At 48.8% G+C, this 26,283-nt stretch overlaps 1 protein-coding gene across 4 annotated transcripts in view; it reads right to left on the reverse strand.

The window, feature by feature from the left end:
• DNMT3A (DNA methyltransferase 3 alpha) overlaps positions 1-26,283 on the reverse strand; it is a 2,439,715-nt gene that overhangs the window by 1,222,071 nt on the left and 1,191,361 nt on the right. For all 4 annotated transcript variants that reach the window (XM_069605556.1, XM_069605557.1, XM_069605559.1 and 1 more), the window contains one exon: positions 13,374-13,532. In XM_069605556.1, coding sequence (XP_069461657.1) covers positions 13,374-13,532 — 159 coding nt within the window. The remainder of the gene's footprint in view (positions 1-13,373; positions 13,533-26,283) is intronic.

Genomic DNA, 26,283 nt, shown 5'->3' on the forward strand with positions numbered 1-26,283 from the left:
GAGATCATCAAAATGATCCATCTGGACAAGGTCTGCTTGGAAACAGCTTGACCTAAACGCCTTCCAGCGTATCCTACAAAGAGCTGATCGTCCACTCTAACCCGGGACATCCGTGAGAGATAGAAACTCAAAGCTCTCCTAGGATCCAACCTATGGAGCCTCTCCTCTTCCTTATCAGGATGCGGAGGAGGATAGAACGCCGGAAGAATTACCTTCTGGCTCAAATGAAATTACGACACAACCCTCGGAATAAAAGAAGGACGAACCCCAAGGACAACCCTGTCCTTATGGAACACCGTGAAAGGTAGCTTGGCGGAAAGTGCCTGCAACTCACTCACTCTGCGAGCGGAAGTAACCACAACAAAAAATACAATGTTAAAGGCCAACAGTCTCAATGGACAAGAATGTAAGGGCTCAAAAAGAGGTCCCATTAGGAACTTTAGAACTAAGTTCAAATCCCATCCCGGCACCTGGACAGGTGACGGTGCAAACACATTAGTTAGCCCTTTTAGAAACGGAGAAATCAAAGGAATCTTATAAGAACACTCCTCAGACGAGCGCTTAAATATTGACAGCGCTGCCAGGTAACCCTTAATGGTACCCACTTTCAGGCCCTTGTGTGCTAATGAAAGCAAAAAAGACAGAACCACAGGAATCGAACATTGAAAAGGATCCACATTCTGTACCCTGCACCAGTCACAGAACTTTCTCCAACGGCAACGGTACAGGGATTTGTTGCTGGCCTTCTGGCCGGAGGCAACACCTCCATCACATCTTCAGGGAGGTCCCAATCCTTATACCTCAACCTTTCAGATACCAAGTATGAAGGCTGAGAGACTTGACCTCTGGATGGAGAACCCGACCGCCTCCCGTGAGAGCAGACCGTCTCGATAGGGAAGACGGCGTGGAGGGCACATGGACATGCCGAGAAGGTCCGGGTACCACGCGCTCTCCTGGCCCATGCCGGAGCAATGAGGATCATTTGGGAACCTCTGTAACCTCCGCAACACTTGTAGAATGTCAGGGACTGGAGGAAACGCGTACAGCAGTGGGAAGAACCACTCTACTACGAACGCGTCCCCTAAAGCTCCTCTTAGAGGAAATTCCCACAAGCAGAATCTTTCGCACTTCCGGCTGACACTGGTGGTGAAGAGATTCACTTGTGGGGTCCCCCAAAAGATCTTCCTGAGCCAGCTCCCACTCGTGAGAGACCATCCTCTGCCTGCTCAGAGCGTCCACCGCTGCGTTTTCATCGCCGGCCAGATGAACTGCCGCAATCGAAATTTCCTGCTGGATGGCCCAGAACCAGAGCTGCATTGCCTCTCTGCACAGTGGGAGTGACTCTGCCCCCCCTTTTTTGTTTAGGTAGTGCATGGCGACTGTATTGTCCGTCATAATCAGGACATTCTTCTCCCGCACAGACTGCAGAAAAGCCTTCAGAGCTAGCCTGACGGCCCTCAGCTCTAACAGATTGATGTGGAGTCTGGACTCTGACGGAGACCAACGACCGCTGTCAACTTGTTGGCATGAGCTCCCCATCCCGTGAGGGATGCGTCCGTCGCGATCGTCACCTCCGGCCAGGGTAGCCAAAATAGTGCTCCCTTCATCAGATTGCCTTCGGCAGCCCACCACAGAAGATCCTGGATGACCGAATGCGACAACTGAACGGGATCCGACGTCCTGCCGGAGGACTGCGACCACTGCATCTTGACATCCCACTGTATAGATCTCATCCGCAGCCTGCCCTCAGGCACCAATAGAATGCAGGATGCCATGAGGCAGAGCAACCTCAAGAACTCGAACGCCGGGAGACTCTGGGCATGTCGAAACTTGTCCACCATCTGCAGAATTTGATGAGCCCTCAACTCGGGGAGGCGAACACTGCCCCAGGGATGTGTCGTTCACTGCTCCGATGTACTGGAGCCGCTGGGTAGGTGTCAAATGAGACTTCTTTAAGTTGAGGGAGAAGTCCAGCTTGTGAAGGGAGTGGCAGGTGACGGACAGATGATCCAGGACTTGTTCGGGAGAGCGCGCCCTGATCAACCAATCATCCAGGTAGGGGTAGACGTGAATCCCCCCCCTTTCCGGAGATACGCTGCCACTACCACCATTAGCTTGGTGAAGACCCTTGGGCGGAGGTCAATCCGAACGGCAGGACTCGAAACTGAAAATGCGAGTCGCCAAACGCGAACCTCAGGTACTTCTTGTGCTTGGGATGAATCAGCACATGAAAGTAAGCATCCTTAAGGTCGAGAGACACCAACCAATCCTGAAGTTGAAGGGCCTGGAGGACTTGAGAAAGAGTAACCATCTTGAACTTGTCCTTCCTGAGGAGCTTGTTCAAACCACGCAAGTCCATGATGGGTCTCAATCCCCCGTCTTTTTTCGGGATCAAAAAATATGGGGAATATCATCCCTTGTTCCTCTCCGTTACAGGCACCAGTTCTATGGCGCCTTTCTCCAGCAGGGATAGGATTTCCTGCACAAGGAGCGGATCCGGACTCTTCAAAGAGTGTGGATTGTCATGAGGCCTCTGCCGGAAAGGAAGACAGTAGCCGTGGGCTGTGATCTCCAGAACCCACACATCTGAAGTAATGGCACGCCATTCTACAAGATGCTGCGCCAGCCTTCCCCCAACCGGCGAACCATGGGCCATGGCCTCATGACTGAGCGGAAGCGGCCGCGGCAGTGCCTGAAGGCAAGGGGGCAACTGCCCGAGCGGCTTTGGTACCTCGAGTACCTTGTTTTCCACCTCTGGTACTCCTATGTTGGTCCCTTTGACTGGCAGCTCCCCTCAATCTACCAAAGGAAGAGTAGTATCGAAAGGAACCTCCCCTCCATTGCTGTCCCCAAGGACGAAAAGGCGGAGGGTGACTTACTGCAGCGCTCCACGAATTTGCTGCACCTTTGGAAGTCTGAAACCTCTCAAGGCTCTCGTCAGCCTTGCTGCCAAAAAGATGGACACCATCAAATGGCATGTTGAGAAGCCGGGACTGCACATCATGAGCAAACCCCGACTTACGCAACCACACAAACCTGCTCATCACGGTGCTCACCGCCATGGACCGGCTGGCACAGTCTGCCACGTCCAGATGCGGCTGAACGGATTCACACATGGCATCCTTGCCATCTTGCACGAGGGCTAGAAAGCCATCCCGTTCCTCCCCTTTGGGAATATGTTCAGCCACCAAAGATACACAATTCCACAGAATGTGAGTGAATCTTGCTAAGGCACAAACTGAGTTGGCTGCCTTTAAAGCCATACCCCCAGATGAAAATACTTTCTTTGCCCAACCATCAAAGCGCTTGTCGTCCCCATCAGGAGGGATGGTAGGGTACGGAGCCTGCTTTGCTGGGGCGTAGCCACCGGCACCACAAAACGGGGTGCGTAGACAAGTAGCAGGGGTCACCACTGGCTGAACAGTATTTTTTCGGAAGCAACTTGTTCACTGCCGGGAGACTCTCCGGAGCAGTCCAAGCCGCCGCCACCCTTCTTTGTAAGGCCATATGAAATGGCAACACCGGGTCAGTGGGTGGACCCTGGTCAAATATATCTGTCAGTTCATCCTGCAGAAAATCCGCAGGTGGAGCAGACCACTCCAAGTACTCAGTCACCCTCGACATGAGATGCCTGTACGAGGACTCGGCATGTGTACCAGGCTCAGGCCTGCCAAACTCAACCTCCGGAGGTGTGTCCAGACCATTGCTGTCATGTAAGGACTGACGTAGGTCTTCCATTTGGCTGTGACCAGAAAACAGGTCATCAGGAACTTCAGGAGGTACAACCCCCTCCTCATCCGACCCTTCTTCCACCTCTGAAATATAGGGGGTCATTCCGAGTTGGGCGGTAGCCATGGTGCTGTTAGCACCATGGGTGCCTCCCAAACCGGGTCCGGTCTGTCAAAATGGGGACGTACCCGGTCATTCCGACTCTGGAGGACCCGGTAAATCCCCATTCTGTAGACCATTCCCCATTCCCATATGAGCCCCCATAGGGCTCAATGGGAATGGGAAAAATGCTAATAACGGTACCGTTGTTAGCTCCAAGGTCCCTTAACGGGAACCGCAGAGAAAGTGTGGTCAGACCACACGCCCTTTGCGGTTCCCGCTAAGGGACCTCGGAATTGGGCGTTAAGGGTTTTCCGGCACCAGCATCATTACCGGTGACCGTTCACCCTTACCGCCCAAGTCGGAATGAGGCCCATAGTCCAAAGGCTGGAATAAATCAAGCATGGGAGGATGACCAGATAAGGGCTCAAAGACAGGCCTCACTGATTTACTGAGGGCCTTCCCCTGAGTATCCACAGCCCTCCGGGGCACCTCCGGTAATTCCTCCTCAAAAGGCGTCGAGGGTGCCGATGGAATTGGCGTTGACGTCGACCGAGGCGCTGACGACTTCAACAATGGCTTCGAGGCCAGAGCCCCGAGCGTGTCCTTCGACAGCCTCGGCGCCGATGGCGTCAATGACTTCCTCGGAGCCGGAGCCTCTAGAGAGTCCCTCGACGGACATGGTGGCGATGGTGTTGATGCCTTCTTAGAAGGCCTCACAGGCTCAGACGGTCTCGACGGCGTTGAGGACCGGGACCTGGACCTGGCACGGCTATGGCGATCAACCTTGTCCGATCGGGACCTCGACGGCTCCTGAAGATCGCGCCGACAGCCCGAGCCCAAAGGCATGCGAGCATTGGCTCTAGCACGTTCCTTGCCGGCTTCTCTCGAAGGCGCGGACGGAACGGTGCCCTGCGATTCGAAATCGGCATCATCTATTTGCGGAATGCGTCCCATTCCGCCGGCTATGAATGCTATGAATGCTCGGTGGGACAAGCTACCTGCCGTCTGACAAGGACGGGGAAGGCGACCGGTAACAGCGCTTCTGAGAATGCCTAGGAGAGGCAGAGGAATGGCGGGACCTACTCCGAGACCGAGACCCCCTGGACTTATGCCGTTGCGGAAAGTCGTCCCTCGATTCGTCAAAAGTCCAGCAGATTTCAACTAACAGGGTTTAGATACCCTACCTACCATTTAGCTTCTTCTTCCGCTCCTGCAAGGCCTTCGAAGTCAGTGACTGGCAGTCATCGCAGTCGTAGGTGGCGTGGCTTTCGCAGAGGCACCAAAGGCAGACGTCTACGGGTCTGTGATGGACATTTTGGAACTGCAGTCCCGACACTTTTTGAAGCCCGACTTCGGGATAGAAGAAGACGAAGACATGATCTCAAACTTTCACAATCGAAGTAGAAGAATTGAGCGCACCGAGATTCCGAAGCGAACACGTTCGCGGAAAAAAACGGAACCGATATAACATCCGGTGACGTCACCCCACGACGGAGGCCCTCGAGGACAGCATATCGACATCGATGCAGGATGCCTACGCCGAAAAATGTTGCGAGGCAGCACAGCTGTGGTGATTATTGTCATAGATGTGGAATACGTCTGAGGACACAATCCCTTCGAAGTTCACTTTTGACATGAATTACTCCAGACAGAATTTCCACTACCGCCAATAGTTTGTGCGCGCGACTGTCCACTTGGAATGTGGTGGTAATTCTGCCAGAAACACAGCATTAACAGTAATTCCACATGGCGGAATAACTTCTGTACTTATCGCCAACTTGTAATGAGGCCCAAAGTGGTTAGGGAATCGTCAACACTGCTCAATTGGGGGTATGGCCTGGCTGGGAGCTAATGGCGGTGTGATTCCCATAGCTCCACAGCCCAGACCAGCAGAGACGGCACCTGCTGCCGCTTGATGCTAGCCGTGGCATTGCAAAACAGCGCTATAGAGTCCTGAAGGAAGTGGGCCTTCGAAATGACAGTGATAGGAATGGAGCACCTGCAGTTTCGGCAGCTTTTGCCCAGGGAGAGGACCGGACCTGGTGCGTGAGGGTGAGGAAAGATGGCAGCCGGCGGCACAAGAGCCGCCCCACAGCATCTAGAAGTGAGCCGTGCTGGTGGCGGGGGGCAAAGTGGAGAGGTGTAAGGGGCGGTGGCGAGAGGGAGCAGGCCGTAACCCGTGAGCCTGTTGGAAGGGGGACGGAACACTGCCAGTGAAACATAAGCCCTGCACTCCGTGCGTCACCGGAGCCACGCAACTGAACTTGGTGGAAAGGCACTCAGGCTGCTCTGCCTCCTCACTGTGCCCGAGAGGACTCCTACAGGGTGAAGACGAGCCCGCACTGAGGCACTCGGGACACACCGTGAGTCCATGCTGCAAGGTTGACGTCAGATACAGAGCTTTCTTAGAAGCCCTGGACATCGGCAAGCACGACGCCGTGAGCTAGAGGACCCTTCGGCAGCAGACCCCCACCAGCGCAATTGCTGTCCCACTCAGCAGGCTGCGGGAGGCGTCAGGAAGTGGCGAGTGTGGTCTCAGACAGCAGTCCGGTCCTGGGCAGGGTAAAGGAGCTATCCCTTCTTTTTAACTAGGCCTATCTACAATGTGGAGTGTATGGAGCCCAGCAGTGGTCTGTGGAGTGCTGGTCCTTGGGGCCGCCATGTGAGCAGGCGGAGTACAATACCACGGTTGGTGGTGACCCATTGATGCCCATCTTGGCGCAGAACAGAGCGCTGAGGACAGAGGATCGTGGGCAACCTGCGTAATACTGCTGGTTCTTCGCTGACATTTCTGTGGCCTTGGGAGCGAGTCTGCACTGAGGATAAGATCTGGTTTGGCCTCTTCTCGAGTCCTCAAGAGGCATGTCGCTATAAAGCTGAATGTTACCGGCTTATTGAGCTGTGGCCCTTAGTTTGACTCTGGCTTTTGGGTGAAAGCAGTTCCTAGAGGGCCCCCCTTCTGAAGGTGCCTGTAAATCTAACTGGGGTTGCAACAGGCGGAGCTTCTGTGGGACATGAGGGGGACCAGAAAGCCGGGGCTGACTTTGAAGTGTGCACCTTCTATTGGGTCGACTGACCGCCGAATTCCTCAGTGCAATGGCCCAGTCCATGTGAAGATGAAGCACGGAAAAGCTAAGGAGAAGTCGGGGACTACAATTAAAGAGATGATTAAACAACCAAGGGCGGTCGTCGATCCGGCGCCTGTGGCAGAGGAGCATACACAAAAGAATTCCTTTCAGGATCTCTCTCCCACTGTACAGCAGAAGGAGTCCGGGCTGGGAGGAACTAGAATCTGCCTTCTGTGACCAGGCAAACTGCCACCACCAACTAATGCAGATGGTGGTGGCACTCAAGGCGTATAAGCATACAGAGGAGAGGCAGGAGGATGCTGAGAACCTATCCCACAGTAATAACATCCAGATCAGGGGGATCCCAAAAAATATTAAAGATCAGGACCTTGAAGAATATGTCCTGGGAATGTTCCAGATCATACTGGGGAACGTGGGTGTCAACCTTACTCTGGGCCAGACACACAGGGTGTTCTCAGACTTTCAAATGTGGCAAAACCACCTCTGGGACGTTTTGACACAGGTTCATTTTTTCAAGACTAAGGACCTTATCTTTCAGAAGTCAAGAGAGCAGCGAGACCTGAAATTTAGAGGATCATCTCTTCAGCTGTTCCAGGACCTCTCCCAAGGAATGATTCAAAAGCGCAGGCTGATGAGGCCACTGACCAACTGGCTTGCAGGAAAAAGGATCCACTACCGGTGGGGATATCCTTTACGGATCTTGTTCCAAATAGATGGGATCCTGCACCAATTTGCATCTCTCCGCGCAGCTATGGATACCCTGAAGATCCCTGAAGCAGTGACACAATTGCCGGAAGAAAGGTCAGTGGGATCCTCGACCACTGCATGGTTTCAAGCACGCTCCAGAAAGAGCAGGAGGAGGGAGCGGAGGAGACCGTCGATGGACAGAAGGAGAGGAGCAAGGATTCTTCGACTCCTGACTGAGGGGTCTCCAAGGCGGCCAAAGTCGAAATCAGGTCCCACAGGTTATCTCCTTCCACATTCGGATTATTTATTGTTCGTTGTTCTGAATATTAAATTACTGGCCAGTATAGCTCTAGTTGAAGCTACTATAAGCCATACGGTTTGTGTTATTGTATGTAGGTTTAGGGGCATCCGGAACGCATTCCCTCTTTCAGGCGATCAAGTCTGATGATTACCCCACACAGGGTTGGTATGATTTCTATTTTTATTTTTTAAACCCTAAGAGGGATTGTTCAATTTTTATTCTTCATTTTGTTAATTGTTCTTTTCCAAAGCCAATGCCAGTGTGACTTGTGCAATCCAGTGGGAGGCTGAGAGATCTCCATGGGGAGGCGAGAAAGACATTCGTTGGGACTGGTGGAGGAGGCACTTCATGTGAGTGGTTAACAGTTTCTCTGTAATGATACAATGTCTAACCTGAAGATAGTTTTAGTAAACGACCAAGGGCGAAACTCAGAGGAAATGGAAGAGTGCGCTCTCCAGGTTAGTGGACGTTAGGGCCCACATTGCCTTCCTCCAAGAGACCAACCTTCTGCATCGGGACTGGCTAAAGATGTGGTCCCGTTGGTTTACTCATTAGTATTTTGCTTCTTTGCCCTTCAAGAAAGCAGGGTTGCAATTCTGGTTGCCAGATCCCTTCATTGTGAGCGGGGGTCAGTAGTGAGAGATGCCAAGGGTAGGTACATTGGGCTGCATCTACGGATAGCGAGGAGGGACCTTATTGTGGTGTCTGTATATGGGCCTAATCAACAACAGGACCAATTCTGTGCCCGAATGATCCCTCACAATTCAAACGGGGTGAGCTGGTGGTAGGAGAAGATTTTAATGTAGTGATGGACAGTGGGAGTGATAAATCTGGCCCTGGGCCATCTACGGAAGCCTCTATGATAGTCTCTCTCAAACGGGCCACGGCGGACAAGCATCTTGTTGATGTGTGGACGCACCTTCATCCACATCAACAGGATTATTCAAAATGTTTGCACGTACACCGCACATATTCTAGGATTTACTACTTTATTGCATCCTTTGCTAGCGGTGGTCGCGTCAACCACCATAGAAGTAGCATTGGTCTCGGATCACTCTCCCATTACCCTCCAATTTTGGATGGTTATGGTCTAGAGCAGGCTTTTCCAACCTTTTTTAATGTGGGGCCGAAGCATTCACTTTTTGTCAACCAGTGGGCCGGCAAGCCAAAGGTCAACAACCTCACCCCAAAGCAATATATTAAAAAGCAATATTGTGTGACCTTTGACACAATAGCATCACAGGCAGTGATGCGCCATGCAGTCCCAAAGATAGCATTTGGTGTCAGGGCAGTGAGTATCTAAGGGAGCCCCTCCATCAAATGATCAGAGGTTAGTTGCTTTGCTATTGATTTATTTTCAGTGTGTGTGTTCATATTTTCCTGAAATAGTGGGGGCGACTGAGCATAGGGAGCTATAAGGATCTAAGGAGGGTTTGGGGGTTCCCCCTCCAAGAATTCTTTTTCAAATATGGGGTTGAAATAGTGCATTTTACAGCAGAAAAACTGACCAAAGAGCCATAAGTTTATAATCAGTTCTAAAGAGGAACATGAACATTCCATGTCACCAACAGCAGACAAGAACACTTTACAACACAACACATTTTGTTGTTCAATGTGTCCACAGTGTAAGACAGCACTGTCACTGATGTAACACATTGTTGTAGCAATATGTCTATTCTGCCTGTTCCCAATTTAGGCCAACATTGCCCTTTACAAAGCATGATTGATGCTGCCTGAGCATATGCAGTGTGCCCAATACATATGCCAGCTTACCTCTGAAATACACATTCATGACTTTTGTGTTAATGATTGATGCTGCCTGTGCATTGTGCCCAATACATATGCCAGCTTATCTCTGTAATACACATGCATTACTTAATTCTCTGTTAATGATTGAGGCTGCCTGTGCAGTGTGCCCAATACATATGCCAGCTTATCTCTTTATCTGGTGGGCTACGGTGTTATGCGCTCAGAAATTTCACTCCTGCAGCTGGCCTTCCTCCGACAGGGGCACGGACACCTCCCAAGGGCTGTTTTGCCCCGTCCAAGTTAGCACTTGTCAGTTGAAAAAACAAAAACTGGATAGAGCCCCAGGCATTTTACCCGCCGTGCTGCTTTTCCGGGTGTGGATGGCGTGATTGTGTTGCCTAGCCATTTTGGCAAGTAATTAATTCCCACATGCAGTAAAATCATGTGGGAATTCATTCCTTTTGTGACGCAATTTGAACAGTACACAAGGGGGAGGTTTTTTCAAAAAGTGATGCAAATTGTACCCTCTCTCCAGAGGCGGAACGTTCAAACTTTAAGGCAGCCCACGCTGCTTTTGAGCCTTCGAGATACTGCTGGCCAGATACTTGCAAACATACGTCGGAAAAAATGGCAGCCAGTACTTCCCACTGCTGGAGGCAAGGAGAACTAGGCCTTGGTGTGCATTGCATGTAGCACTGTGAACCTGGGCTGGGCTGAGCTGCTGGCTCACGCAGGCTCTGCCCTGGGCTCGGCAATGCAGATGTGTGAAGGTGGCACTTTGTGCCCGTCACTCTACCCACATACATTACGTGATTATGATTTCCATCGGCAGAGAAACAGCCAATGGAAATACTGTTACCATGCAAGGCAGTTATTTAATTTATTTCCACTACTACAACATGCCTTGCATGGTAACAGTATATCCATTGGCTGTTTCTTAGCCAATGCAAATCGCAATGTGTGTGGACTACAATTCCTACCCTGAAACTGCAGCCACAACGCTCGCTCCGTATAAAATAAACACAAAACGTACAAAAGTAACCCTAATGCTTTGTTTGTGCTCTTGGTCTTCGAGGGCCACATAAAATGGCTTGGAGGGCGGCTGTGCGGCCCTCAGGCCGCATATTGGACAACCCTGGTCTAGAGGGAAGGAAGTCCACAGGGTTGAAGCTGAACGATTCCTTATTGGCAGACCCGACAGTCCATACTACCATCTCAGACAGGGTTATACAGTACTTTCATGAGAATCTCACAGTTGAGGTCTCTGTATCAGAGATATGGGAAGCTTTCACACTGACGGGGGAATTAATCATCATAGCCTCTACGCAGAAGAAGATTCTCTCTGCCCAATGGGTCACGCTGAGGAAATGATTTGGGAGTGGGAGGCTCAGTATGAGCAGAATGGGTCCAGAAAACGTATTAGCAGCTTCAAGTAGCAAGGTTGACATCTCGCATAAGCTGCTTAGGAAGAAACATTTCTATTACAGCTCATCCAATAAAGCGTCATAGATAGAACAGCACCGTAATAGGGGAGTTGTGGGATGAGGCTGGCATATTACATGAGGCGGAGCCTGAGAGTTACAAATATTGTCACAATTCTATTCTGACTTGTTCGCAGCTGACTCCCTTGACAGCCATCAACAAGAGGCATTTATTCAAGAAGCTCACCTTCCCCACATTTTGGGAAGATCAGACACATTCCCTAAATATGCCCATCACAGTAGAGGAGGTTGTCTAAGCTATTTGCTCCCTTCCGGGTAATAAAGCCCCATGTACCAATGTTTTCACAGCTCTTTTCTTCAAAAAGAATTCTGAGGTCCTCACCCCTCCCCCAAACCCCCACATTAGCCCAACTGTTCAATTCCTTCATTGACACAGGGTGTATTACATCTACAATGGGGGAACCCACTCTCACGTTAATCCCTAACCCTGATACGGACCCCACCCTGTGCTCCTCTTTCAGGCCAATTGCAGTCCACAACTAGGACTCCCAGATATATTCGAAAATCCTAGTCCAAAGACTAGCTGCACTTTTGCCTGAGTTAATAAGAGCAGACCAGACAGGGTTTGTTCCATGACGCCAGGCGTTTGACAATATACAGCGTATATACGCCAGCTCTTGCTGAAGACCTTCACGACTCCAACCAGCTCCTCTTCAGAGGCTGAATCCGTGTCCGTGATGGCCACCGGCCCCACCTCCCCTCTTTTTCCACCGGGGGGTTCTCACAGGGGTCTTATCGATGGGCTGAAAAGAGGATTCCCTCTGCGGTAGCAGGGAAACTCTGGGCCCTGAGGTCGCCTCCACTGGGGTAGCCTCCACAGGCTTCGCCAGGGCTGCCACGACTCCCTCGATAGAGGCTTTAGCCGGGTGAATCAAGGCCTTCACCAACTTGGGCGCGGTTGAGGCCTTCACCTTGGGGGGAGGGTCACCACCTCTTTCCCCCTCAGCTGACTCCACGAGATCGACCGGGACTTCTCCAGAAGCTTACGCGGGTTCTCGGATTTTCTCTTCCCCGAACCAGAGCGTTGGCTCGTGGTTGATGGCGACGGTGAAAGTGCGCCCTGCCTGGCAGCCGAGGAGCCCGACCCTTCGGTGCTTCCGGTGCCCGCGGACTTGCGGTGCTTTGCCTTCTGTTGGGCCCCCGTCGCCGGGGCACCCCCACAGGACTTAGAAGACCGCTCGGACTTCTTCTCACCTGCTGGGCCCTTCTCCAGCCAGCTGGCGAGGCGGATCCGACGATCTCTCATAGTCTGTTCCGACAAGTTCTTGCAAAACGCACAGTCCTTCTCCGCGTGCGTTTGTCTTCGTGAAGGCAGTAGAGACATCTCGAATGCTCATCCTCCTTGAAAACATTATGTAATCCGCATCCAGGGCAGTTCCTGAACAGCTTGGATCCGGGCGTCGAGCTTCCCTTGTCCTGGGCCATGCCCACGAGGTAGACCTCAGATCTTCTGGAATTCTCCAAGAAGCGTAACTCGACGAAACTTCGCCCTTGAGGGGCGTAGAATAATCCGAAACAGGTCCCCGTTGATCGGAAGTAGAAACAGTAGAGCTCGATGCTCGACTGACCGAAAAAATGATAAAACTCTTTGAAAAAACGAAAAACGCAGTAAAAGCTCGAGAGCTATAGCACGAGGACTCCCAACACTTGAACGTGCCGTAAAAATCTGAGGATGGCTGCCAGGGGAGGGGCTTAGGGAGAGGGCAGTCATTGGCTGGGGGCAGTATGACTCAGAGACCAGTGATTGGTTACTACTAAAAGACAGATCAGAAACAAAACTGATACTGATTTTTTCTTTACCGAGGATTCCCAGCCTGACGGGAAATATTCATGAGCATGTGAAACTATGCCAGACCCCATGCTGGAGAAATGAGAGGCCTCTGTCGATTGAACCCACAGCTCTACAGGAAGCCCATGATCTAGAATAGCACAGATAACTAAAGGATGTACAGAAAAAGTGTGTGAAAGAGCTTTCACACAAATACATTTTCTTACTAGTATACTTCTGTTGTCGAACATTTGTGATGTCCGAGATAGATTTAAGAAACAAAAGTTGAATTGTACCTTTGTGGTGGCATCTTACCGAAATGCAAACCAAAATACTATTTGTAATGTAAGGAGATGATGGGCATTGGTTTCTAAAGTAAGAGAATGTGCCATAGGTTGTTGCATACCCAGGAATTTTAAAAGACGTATTGCTTGCTCTTGACTTACCACAGAAAACTTGCCATCTCCAAACCACATAACCCAACGGGTTCCTTCAGCCGCCCTACTTCTGCCAGTCATCCACCAGGATACAATTCGTCCAGGCCACCAGGAAAATCCACGTAGCTTACCCCAGACCAATTCTCCAATACCGAATCCCCGTCCATCCTGGGCAGATGAAGAGAAAAGAGAATTCTGTTTTAGGAGCGTTTTAAAAAAATATGTTTCGAATTAATCTGCGATACCCATTTGCATACATTTCCAGCAGACTGTTTAGAAGCACCAAATACAGTCCTACGCAGCTGACTCAAACATGCAGACTTAGCTCATTCTGAACAACATGCAACAGTTTGGTGTGGCAAGGTCAGTAATCTGATCTTATCAAGAGGGGATGGGTGTCCCACACATCCTTGGATGGGAGCACTACTAGGGTAGCAGCCAGAGCCAGTGCTACCCCAAGGGTAGGGTGGCAGTAGGGAGAGACCCAGTATATGTCCCCCGCACAAGCAGCAGCAGACAACATATGTGGAAGCCAGGAAAGTGGTGCAGCGCCTGAAGACACCAGCTCAGGTCGCAAGCCTACCACTGCGGAAGGACTCCTTAACATGAACTGCTCCCAACATGTCAAGGAGTGGCTCTCTGGCATGATCCCATTTAACTTGGACTCAGCCGTGGCACTGATCCTTGACACAAATAGGGACATTTTACAGTGTTGGCTGCCATTACTCGATCACGAATGACGCGCGAGGCAAAAAGGGGCAGAGTTTAGCCCCCTTTATATTTATTTTGACATCTGTAATTCCTCCCAGACATGGAATACAGGGCAAGATAGGCCAGGGAAGGTTAGGAAGAAATGGTGGCAGACCAAGAAACCAGAAGCAGGAAGGATGGTGGTCAGGAGTGTGGAGGCGATTTGCAGAGAAGGTGAGGTATTGGTTGGTGAGAGCATGTTGTACTGTGCTGTCAGTGTGCGTGTAAGGTGTGTGTGATTGTTGGTGAAAGAGTAGAGAGTGAGTAACAAAGTGAAAGGAGGGTGAAGGAGTAGAAGGTTGGGGAGAGTACTAGTGGAGTGGATAGGGGAGAGAAAAAGGAAGATTAGTAGTGGAGTAGAGATGGAAGAGTAGTAGAGAGGGGGGAGTAGTAGTAGAGAAGCAGGAGGGAGAGTAGGAAGGAGTAACATTGGAGGGTGGAGGTAGGTTGTGGAGAGAGAGAAACATCGGAGGGGCAGAGGAGGAAGACTTAGGAGGAGAGAGGGAGAGAAGGTGGATGGAGTCAGAGGGAGGAGAGTACCAGAGGGATGGTGGAGTTATTGATAGACACAGGGAGAGGAATACCAGGGCATGAAGGGAAGGTTATAAATTGGGGCTTGAGTGTCTGGAAGGCACAACCCCTTAGAACTAACCCTCAGTAGTGTAGATCACACCAAGGAAGCCCCTGGATAAGGTTAGATAGATAAGGTGAACATAGAACTTGGATAGCAGAGGTAGACAAGCTCTAGATACTGACCTGGGGGCTAGGGAAGCCTGGGTTAGGGAGGGTCGTTCTTTCTTTACATAGCTAGAGGGACAGCCCTTCAAGCCCCTTTCAAAACCTTTAATAAGAATCCCTGTCTTTGGGAGTTGGTGTGTTATTAAAGCCATCTGTGACACTGGTGTTGGGGAAATTGACAGCTAAATACACATAGCGCCTCATTACGAGGTTGGCAATAACCTGCTGGGTACCACCAGCGGGTTGCTGCCAACCCTGTTACAACGAATCCGGCACCTAACTTTCCGGTGCCACTGGGACATTACAAGTCCCGGCGGCGTGGGAAGTCAGTCGCCGAATTTTGTAAGTCCCATGGAGTCCTACAGAACTCCATGGGATTGGGGACTCGGAAGCACCGTTACCAACAGTGCCAGTGATTCCGTGGCCGATGCGCCCGGCAGGGTCAGACATGCCTGGCACAGCAGCACCGGCAGTTAGATTCGTATTATGGCGGTCCCGAAATATGGGTGCCGGTGAGCTTACTGGCACCCTTGTTTCCGGACCGCCACACTTGTAATGAGGTCCATAGTGCTCCGGTTTATTATGATTAATGTGCCTTCATTGAAGTTCCAATTTCACCATTTCCCTTTGAATTCAACCATTCCCCAACTAGAACACTGGCCACTTCTCTGATTAGTGGAATAGCCTGGCCTCCCTGGTCAATTAATCAGATGAAAGGAAAGAACAGTGGTGTCGGGAAATACCCAGTAGGTAGGAGATGCTGATGGGGAGCCAGGAACAAGTACCCAGTGAACCGCTAATCCAACATCCACATGAGATGCACACCAAGTTTTGCCCATTATGTATGACCCATTATGTTTAAATGTGTAGTAGGTGTGTTCATGGTAGTTCAAAACAATGAATGAGTTAATAAAGTAACCACAGTATCTTCAAAAACTGGACGAACTCCCCTTCCCCAGGTTTTAAACGCGATTCTGCTCCACAGTTCAAGAAAAGAACACAGGGAAATCCTGATTCGCAACCAAGTTCCAATACAGTCTGCTGTAAGTTCAACTTGTCAACAGAAAGTTCCAACACATGGTTTATAAGATGATGATTCCTCTTCTTTGAACTAGTTATTAGTTCTTCAATAGCAACAATGTTTATATTGGACAGGATGATTTGCCACTTTATAAAGTAAAGAAGATTTTACTTCTACACAACAGCATTGCTCGGCTTTTTCTCCCGTACTACTAAAACAAACAATGTCTCAGTCAGGACCACTTTGAAGCCCTTATCCAACTTTCACTTGGCCTGCTTCCTTGCCAGGCCTACAATCTCCAAAGGTTTTGGTATACTGCCCTGCCCGAACAGCTTTTCACAACAAGTGCTTTTTATATTCAATGTCAACTGCCAAGAGGTTATAACAGCTTCAAAGCACTCAACACCTATTAAATGAAGACAAGATTCACATTGATGCTCTTCAATACTTTTCTGTAAATTATGTTTCTGTCCTTCTGGACACTTATCCCCACAAGAGTAGCCTTTTTGTCACTCTTGTTTCCCCACTTCACAGACAACCAAAGACTGACAGGGATAGGGTCTCCTTCTACCACGCCCCTGGATTCGACAAGCTGTGGGTAATCCTAACATGTACCAGATGCTGAATATAATATGGGCACTTTGTTCCAGAGTTTACATCCCTTGCATTAGCCCCCTACTGCTGTCTGCAATATTACCCAGATTGTGTTGATCTTAGATCCAGCCTCTCTTGGCTTGGGCAATGCTTACGGACATCAACTCTCAATAGTATTGCCCTCACAGTTGGTTGGGCATTCCAAAAACTCCCACTTTCCAGATTACAGTCATTTGGCTTTTGTACCTTACGTTTTAGCTGCTTTTCCCTAGCTAGATATGCACAATTATCTTGGGAACCAATTTCACTCTTATGCAAGTGCTGCTTCTGGTATTTTTTTTTGCATATGTTCGGCATTCAAAACCAGCGTGTGAATTATTTTCATTCACACTCGAATCCAGCTTTGCAATCATTCTGCTACTACGCGAGTACCTCACATTCACACGCCTGTTTCTTGCCTGCGAGAAGAGACAGAGCGCTCCAGGGTCACTCACTGGTCCCGAATTGCGCCTCTGTTCCCCTCGCGTTCCACAAGACCTATGCTGCTCTGGCTCTTCACGATGTAGCAAACCTCTTCGGTAAGCCTGCTTCGTTCGTGCCTCATCCAATTGGAGCACCACTTGCTCCAGAGGTCCCCTGGTGCATGCCAGCCAATAGAGACAGCTTTAAGGCTCGCAGGTGTACAGCAGCCACCAAAACTGCCTCCTGCATGCTTCCTGCTGTGCAGCCTCTGCAGAACGGGTCAAAGGGGGAAAGCCTTCCTTCTGCACACTTCCGCTGCGCGACATCTGCATTTCAGGTTTCTGGGGATACAGACCCTCTTAGGACCAGCAGCTGGAATCTGCCTTGCAGTGGACCTCTCTTTCCTCCAGCTTCTGTCTGGGCTGCCAAACTGCTCCACAGTTCAAGAAAAGAACACAGGGAAATCCTGATTCGCAACCAAGTTCCAATACAGTCTGCTGTAAGTTCAACTTGTCAACAGAAAGTTCCAACACATGGTTTATAAGATGATGATTCCTCTTCTTTGAACTAGTTATTAGTTCTTCAATAGCAACAATGTTTATATTGGACAGGATGATTTGCCACTTTATAAAGTAAAGAAGATTTTACTTCTACACAACAGCATTGCTCAGCTTTTTCTCCCGTACTACTAAAACAAACAATGTCTCAGTCAGGACCACTTTGAAGCCCTTATCCAACTTTCACTTGGCCTGCTTCCTTGCCAGGCCTACAATCTCCAAAGGTTTTGGTATACTGCTCTGCCCGAACAGCTTTTCAAAACAAGTGCTTTTTATTTTCAATGTCAACTGCCAAGCCTATGCAGAACGGGTCAAAGGGGGAAAGCCTTCCTTCTGCACACTTCCGCTGCGCGACATCTGCATTTCAGGTTTCTGGGGAAACAGACCCTCTTAGGACCAGCAGCTGGAATCTGCCTTGCAGTGGACCTCTCTTTCCTCCAGCTTCTGTCTGGGCTGCCAACTCAAACCACATGCCTTCTGCTTCTGAATTCCTATGCTCTTCACCAGCAGAGCCAGCTTCTTCTCTATAGCCTGCACAAGAGGAGGCATTTTACGCATCTCAATCTCCCTCAGGTGTGTGCCATCTACACTAACTGACCACTCCTTCAACATTGTGCCCTTCAGCCCTCTTCCCCATCCCAGTACTCTGGGAGTTCTGCGACCAAGTCCCTAAGGCAACATTTAGGTGTTCTTTATTATGTTGTTCTACTTTCAAACCCCAATTAGTTCCTTGCAACATTCTTTGAAGGAACTTAAGAATAAGCCATTATCCCTGATTTCACAGACAAAAGGCAAATCTTTTAACGCTCTTGTTATTCCCAACTTCCCTTTCACTGCCTCCTTTGGTGTAAGGGAGGTTCTTAACTTTATAGATCTCCTGAACTTGAAGGATCTTTATTTCTTTCCAAGTCCAGAAGTGCATGAGTGGATTCCCCCCTAGTTGTATGGCTATGTCGTGGGCCAACCAGATGTTTGTCACAAGTCATTACAGACTTTGGGACTGAGCAATCCTCTATAGAGGAAGATGAATAACATGTCTCAGCCCATGGATTCCTCTCACTCCCCTGGATCCTTTCTCCTCCCAGGTGATCCTCTTGCATAACACCACCCCCAAGGTCAGGATCAGGAAGCCTCTGCCTTCCCCTGGTCACCTGGGAGGAGACTTTAGGCAAGGAATTCATAGGATCCATCCCACCTCTCTCATTCCAATTGTCCCTGCCATTCACCATGCCCTACACTAACGTGCATTTCTGACTGCCTTCTTACTCTTCTAGGTTTCTCCTTTCACTTCTGCTCTGCTTAAGCAAACTATTGCTTCATGTTATAGTCTGATGCATAAGCACATTTACATTTGAATGCTAAGTCACTCTCAAACGTTTTATGTTAATTATGCTCCCAAATCTTTCAGGTTGCCTAGTTTGTATGTCATTTTACCTTCTAAACCTTAACATCCTTTAAATGCAACCTTTAATACATGCATTGCACTTTTCTTGCAGTGGGGTAATGTAGGACCTGGTGTCAAACACTAATGCATTAAGAACTGAATCATAAAAAAATATATTGAGCAACTGCACGGACCAAATCTTTTAGCAGCTTCCGAGACCTACCACTTTTCAAGGAGTGATGGGGTACATAGAAAATATAAACATAATCAAAGTTGTAGAAATATCAAGTTAAAGGTGGAGTAACCCAAACCCAAAACACTAAGTAAAATTACACAGATATTATTTTCGGCAATTAGAAGGAGATAATACTTGAGCTTCTACATTACCAAATCCTGTGCTATCCTATACCAACCAATGGGCTCTGGTCTGCAGTCAGACCTTGCTAGGCCTTTAGAGAAACAGAGAACAAATGTAATTTCCTGGAAAGAGAGAATCATGACTGTTAAAATTAACTTAATTTTAAGGCTCCTAAAACTTTTTCAAGTGCGCCAATTGAAATATCCAAATTATGCGCTTATTAATTTCCAAATGTGAGCAAATAAAATGCCAATGGTGAACCACTAAGATGCTTTCTACAACCAGGTAGTGTGGGTGACCTTACAGTGGCAGGTTTGGAATGGTACCTGATAAAAGCTGAAATAGGTTAAATTTCCGACAGCACCTGTAACATTTCAGAGTAAAAAGTGGTGCAAACTGGGAGAGTGCGAGGAAATCAGGCATGGCATTTTTTATTTTCTATGATAGATGCCTAGTAAAAATGTCCATGCCTGCCACCTAGGCCCTCAGCAGCTCTCTTACACACAATCACATTGATTGTGAGAGGCGTTTGGGGGCGCAGGAGGCAGCATGGCATTTATTAGTGTCTCTCCTCTTCAACACCAAGGCCATCACGTCGTCCCTGTGACACCCGACTTGCTAGACGCCGTCCACTCCTATTCTCCCCCGTCACACTGTACAGCTGTACCCCTCCTCTGTCCCTCTGTATCCTAACCCCCTCTGTATATCTGTTCTGTTACCTCTGAAAAGCGCTACGTAATTCATCCCCAGCACCTCACACACACAATTGATTATGTGTGCCTCTGAGGCACCAGGGGCCCCAGCGGGCAGGCACAGCAGTGTTACTTGGCATCTATGACCGTAGAAAAATGACATAGCTCTCCCCTGGGGCCCCAGCGCCGCCCAAACACCCAAAATCAAGAATGTGATTATTGGTGCATGTGAAGCTGGCGCACCAGAGGGCAGGCATTGCTTTTATACTGGACATCTATGATAAACCAAGCATGGTAAGTGTTATTACGTGGCTAAATGCAGTCAGTCTAGCCCTTTCTTACTGTGGCATGACATTTTGTATTGGACATCTTTGATAAATGCATGGACAAGTGTTATTATGTAGCTAAACTGGCATTTTGGTGCAACCAGTTTGGACATGCTTTCATACTATGACATGCATTTTTAAAGGTAAGCCAATTGAAGTATGTTCGTACGCTGGGATACTGCCAAATAAAGGCTTACAGTGGACATGTTTGCTTATAGTATCATTACTGGCATTACGCACAAAGCAAACATGAGTATGTTTTAAAATGGGAACTGGTTTATATTGATGCAGCCAGAATGGAAATGAATGGGCACAGCCAGCATGAAAATGTTTTGATGCTGGCACATAATATGGGCAAAGGCCTCATGAAAATGTGTTGGAGAAATGCTCCTGTGCACTGTTGGTGGCATATATGGGATTTGTTCATGAGTTACCCTACAAAACCAATCGCAAATTGTTTGGCTATTTACCAGTGTAGTAACAATTAGTTGTTTGAAAGCCTGTCTGGAAGGGACAGAGGGGGTGGGGGGAATGTGTCGGAGGCATTCAATTGAGGTTATTCCTTTGCGTTGTCGGTTTATGCCATCTTCCACCCCGCCCCTCCTGTTATTCTTTCTCTTCCACAGATTGTGTCATGGGCAAAGGGTGGCATGTATCAAAGTAGGTACTATATTCACTTTAGGGAAGTGCGATATCTTAATAGGATCACATATGTGGAATGTAGGGCTCTTCTTGGATCCCGGACATAAGATGCGTTGGTTTCTCCCACATGTGTAGGTTGTGCATTACTGTTATTTCATTACTATTAAGTTTTGAGAAAGCTAAGAAGACATATAATATAAAAACAATGTTATGAACGTAGTGTCTTGAAGAAACAAAGTAAAGTTACTCACTGTAGTAACTAGAGTACTCCTAGTCCTTAGTCCCCTTGCCTCCATCCTTGATGGTCCCGGAAACTTTGGCAGCAAAAAATTGCGCTTCTCTTTGAAATTAGTATAGCGCGTGCAGAGGCCCCGCCCTCTGGTGCCTTACCTCAGTCCCCTTTGAACACATTGGACGCATAGATACCTGGCTACGCCTATTACATATTAGCCATTGGCATACTAGCGTGGGAAGGTGGGTGGGGTTTATGGAGCAAAGGGGACCAAGGACTATGAGTACTCTAGTCACTACGGTAGGTAACTTTAATTACTCATATCCCCTTCCCCTTTCCTCCATTCTTATGGGTGTTTTCACCGAACAATAACATAGGGTGGAGCTGTGATAACCTGCCTTTTAGCTAGGACGAAGCAAAAAGGTTCTTCAGAACCGCCTAACCAAGCGCTGCATCGTGCCTGGAGCTGGTGTTCAGTGGGTAGTGCTTACAGAAAGCCGACATATTGACCCAAGTAGCCGCCTTGCTGATGACATCCCAAGAAGCATGTTTCTGAAAGGCAACGGCTCTGGCCTTGGCTCAGACTGCATGGGTATGAATCCCCTCAAGAACAGGTCTTCTCATGGCCGTTTACGCCTCCGAAATGGGATGGACCACCCAATGGGCGATGCAAGCTTGAGAGCCGGGGAGGAGCCCCCAAAAGTCACAAACAATGCCTCAGACTTCTTGAAGGATTTTGTCCGAGAGAGATATAACTTGAAGACCCTCTTGAGGTCCAAGGAATGCAGGGCGCTCTCTGCCTCGGACTGCAGGTTCTGGAAGGACATCAGCAGCCAGATCTCCTGATTCAGATGTAATGGCAAGAACACCTTGGGCAAGAGGTTTGGGCGAGTGTGCAAGATGACCTTTTCATTGTGAAATGTGGTGAAGGGCTTGCACAAAGACGAAGCCTGCAGCTCACTAAGCCTGCACGCAGAGGTGAGCCACCAGTAAACCCGTCCTTAGTGTTACTAAGCGGATGTCCACAGAGGCCATTGGTTCGAAAGGCTTGTACTGCAAAGCTCCCAGAATCACATTGAGGTCCCAGACCGGATGTGGCCTACGCACTGGCGGAAAAAGCCTGGACAACCCCTTAAAATGGGCCTTAACCACTGGGTTGGCCGCAGAAAACATGCTCAGGGGAATTCTTGTAAGCCCCAATGGCCGCCAAATAAGTGCTGCAAGTATCCACCTGAACTCCAGAACGAGCCAGGTGTGCTGAGAAAAAGGCAGTATGTCATCCCGAGGACAGGTGACAGGGTCCAGACCCTTGTCGGAAGCCCAATGGCAGAACCTAGTCGATTTACTCTTATAATGGGACCGAGTCGAGGGGCTCCTGGCCTGCTGAATGATGTATTGTATATAATAAGGCGGGTAAAAATGATCAAAGTAATAGCCAGCCCCATCCCACGGCAGAAAGCATTGAAGCACTGCCATACCAAGATTGAGGCCTGGTGTGGCACAGGTCGCAGCAAAGGCAGTAGCGCATCCTGGCACCCAGTTCCAAAACACTTTCCCCATCTCTGTTCCCAACCAAGGCATTAGACAAAAAGGCTTTCAGGCTGGACAGATACACCATCCATGGTCTCAAGTTACAGGCCTGTGCAATATCAAAAACTTGTGGGAATCCTAGGGGTATTCTCCCATTAAGACCCCAAGAGTCTTCTCTTCAGGTGGCCAAGGGAGGGCCATCGTTCTTGGATCCAACCCTGGGGGTGGACGAGAAACGGAGCATTACCTGGGTAGGGGAATCTGTGGTCACCTTCGAGGGAATGCGGCATGTGAGACGTGTTATTCTGACAGGGCAACAGAAGAGGAGGAGGAGGAAGTCCTGGATGCCTTTATGGGATACGTTTATTCTTGTCACCCTAATCCAGGTCTCATTTTCCCTAAATCCAACCCCATCATTAATGACCCAAGGTGGGGAAGGAAGAGAAACTAACTAAAATGAAGCCAGGAGTTGGATGTCAATATGCATTCATCTGCCACCAATTTATACCAGAAGGCATACCATCGAAACCCAGGCTTTGGTAATGAAACAGGAATATGGAAGGGGGCAACCATAGCCTTTAGGGAAAACCAAACTAAAGGATTTCCCTATGTCCATTATCGATTCCCTGATAGAATATGCGTTTTCGGGGCCCTGGCCTCCCACAACCAAATGCCTCAGCTACTGCTTACTCACAGCACCTGTGTCGGGAACCACTGGCCTTCGCCACTGTAGGCATGCACTTACCCACTTAAGACCTCGGAAGGATAGCTCCGGGGCAACATGCTCGCCCTGGAAGCAAGACGACACGGAGCAACAGGTTCGATCCCCGGGTCCGCGCTTAAAAACCTCTGGGTATTAAGCGCGTTATAAATAGCTTATCATATCATATCACTTATTGCAGCTCAACGCTCCCTAGCACTTATTATACCTACCACTTGTATCTGTTGCTCACCCACGAGCAGAGACACACCAGCACTTACCCCCCCCCACACCCCACTCCCTCTTCCCCCTCTACTCTCTCTGCACTTGCACATTCTGATTCCTCACAAGGCATAGTAGGTTCGTCTTTATCCTCAACTGTATATATTGTTCTTCAATGCCATGTTCACTTCCTGTTACTAAGTGGGGACTATGAAACACAATTTACTTGTTGTTTAAGCCCCTAACAAATGCACAATAAACAAACAATAAATAAATCGTAGGAAATAGATCTATCCTCTAAAACCCTTGCATCACCCCCTCCCCATTTTCAAAAAATATTAGGAATAGGCAACCGGGAGTATTGAAGATCTCACATAGGAATAACATGGGCAGTGTAATGGAAACCGGCTTTAGAAAGAACTTAAGTTGTCCCATTAATGGAGCCAGGCAAAGTCAGGCATTCACCAATTATCACTCACACCTGACTCCACTGGACTGTTTTTCCAACTATAAAAGGTGTGGTTCTGCACAAGTGAAAGAGCGAGTTGGGGACATTGTTTGAACCACAGAAGCCAAGAAGCAGAGAGCAGCAGGATCTACGGCCCAGAAGAGAACGGCGTGCCGAGACACTGGCCCAGTGTTTGTGAGGGGCTGGAGCATGGCTAGAGAGCTGGGACGAAGCACCCTACAGGCTGTTATTGGCAGTCGGAATATTGCTTGTTCCCTTGGGGACGGCACAGGTCTGCGGAGGAGGTGGTGAGACCCTGACCTCAGGCACACACAACCAGAAGGGGCCACTTGTCAACGCGCTGCTGCCCGGGTGAGTCTCATGAACGCAAGACAAAGAGAAAGACACAGGAGCATGTGGCTGACTCAAGCAGAGTGGGCGAAAGGAATGCATAAAGCGGCACAGAGTAGAAAAGAAATGAAAAGAAACTAGTAAATCAATACAGTTGGAAGAGGAGTGACAAGGTCAAGAGAAAGAAATAACCAAGAAAAGCAGAGCGTGCAAGGGGCGCAAAGTGAAAGAACTGTATTAAAGAGTGCATGAGCGACCAGAAACGAGAGAGAAGTGTGCAGGAAACCTTTCAGAGTGGAAAGTGTGCAAGAAGTAAGGTGCCCGTGAGCACAAGTAGGTAAAGAGTGCAAGTGTGCACAGGAAAGCTGGAAAAGGCGCCAAGGGCACATGTAGGACAAGGAAGGTGCAAGTGTGCACAGAGGAAGTTAAAGAAGGTGCGAATGGGCACAAGCAGGAGAGGAAGGTGCAAGTGGGCAGGAGAAGGAAAGAAAGGTGCCCGTGGGCACGACAAAGAAGTCAAGAAAACAGATGGAACAAGAAGTGGCATAGAAAGCCCCTGAAAAGAGAAAGGAAGACCAGGATATAAAAGAGGGTTTAAAGTTCGGAGTGGTCACGCTTAGGAGGAGCAAAGACATGGCGTTTCAGCAAGTCTCTGATGCTACCCCTTGGAAGAACTGTACATGAAAGAAAGGTACATCCTGAGAAACTGAACTTGTGTTCTGAAACTCAAGAGAGGCCTGAGCCTGGTGAAGGGAACCCTGAGAGGCCCAAAATTGGATATTGTGTTCTAATTTGAAAGCGGCCTGAGCTTGGGGAAGGGAACCCTAAGAGAACTAAGTGGAATCTTGATTATTTTGTGTTACTGAAGGAAAGGAAGCTTGGTGAAGGGATCCCGGAGATGCTTAAAAAAAGAACCATTTTTTTTGTTATGTTTTAAACTTGGAAGGACTAAAGCTTGGGGAAGGGGACGCCAAGGCATTAAAGACATTGTTTGAACTATGGAGAAGATCCTATGAAAGTCCTTTTTGATTTGACTCATTCTTTTGAAGCTGACTAACTTACACCTGGTGAGAAGACCACCTACAAACCAATCCTGGTTTTCCTATTTTTGTTTAACCACCACTTTTTGTTTTTGAAAGAGTTCCCTACATATTCCCTACATATTTTTTGTTAAAGAGTGAAGGCAAGCACACGTTTAGACAGACATTTTTATTTGGGACTTCCAGAGTTTGACGGCTTTTAGATGCATCACTTAAGGGAACCATCTATTTAGTGTTAGGGCCAGTAAGGTATTACACCGACCAGGATCTTTTGTAAATAAAGGTTTTTGAAACGACCATCTTTGAGTCTGTCTCTCTCTTGATACCAGGCCTGTCTCATATATGGTCTCAAAAGTGGGATACAGTTCAATTGATAAAAGTTGAGAACCCATGCTACTTCTAGTGTTACCACGCCATAGGGATAAAATAATAGTACAGGTAGAAGAACAACACTGAGTCACGTTTCTAAAACAGTTTATTCTGAGCAAGACTAACATCCTGCTTAATCATCAAGACTTATACTTTCAAGGTCAACTCCTACTTGATACTCTTCCCCAGTCTACTTATCACCTCAAGCAGTGGGACCATCTCATTCTAAAAGTCTGATATCGCCATACCTATACTAGACCTAGTGGGTTGGGAGCGGCACTTGTGGGGAAGGGTTTGGCAGCTATAGACCTTCCCACTGTCGCAACGAGATTCCCCCCCTTTATCCTCCAGAACTACAGGGGGTAAAAAGGGTTCAGACCGGGAATTTGACAGCAGCTTTGAAAAATGTTCGGATTCTATTTCGGAAGGTAAGTTAGATAAAATTATTACCCTACTATGGCCGCCCTGGGGGAGGTGCTAACCCATTTAGCGGATCCTCAGAA

The sequence above is a fragment of the Ambystoma mexicanum genome, chromosome 4p, assembly GCF_040938575.1.
Source record: "Ambystoma mexicanum isolate Mex_15411 chromosome 4p, UKY_AmexF1_1, whole genome shotgun sequence".
NCBI lineage: Eukaryota > Metazoa > Chordata > Amphibia > Caudata > Ambystomatidae > Ambystoma > Ambystoma mexicanum.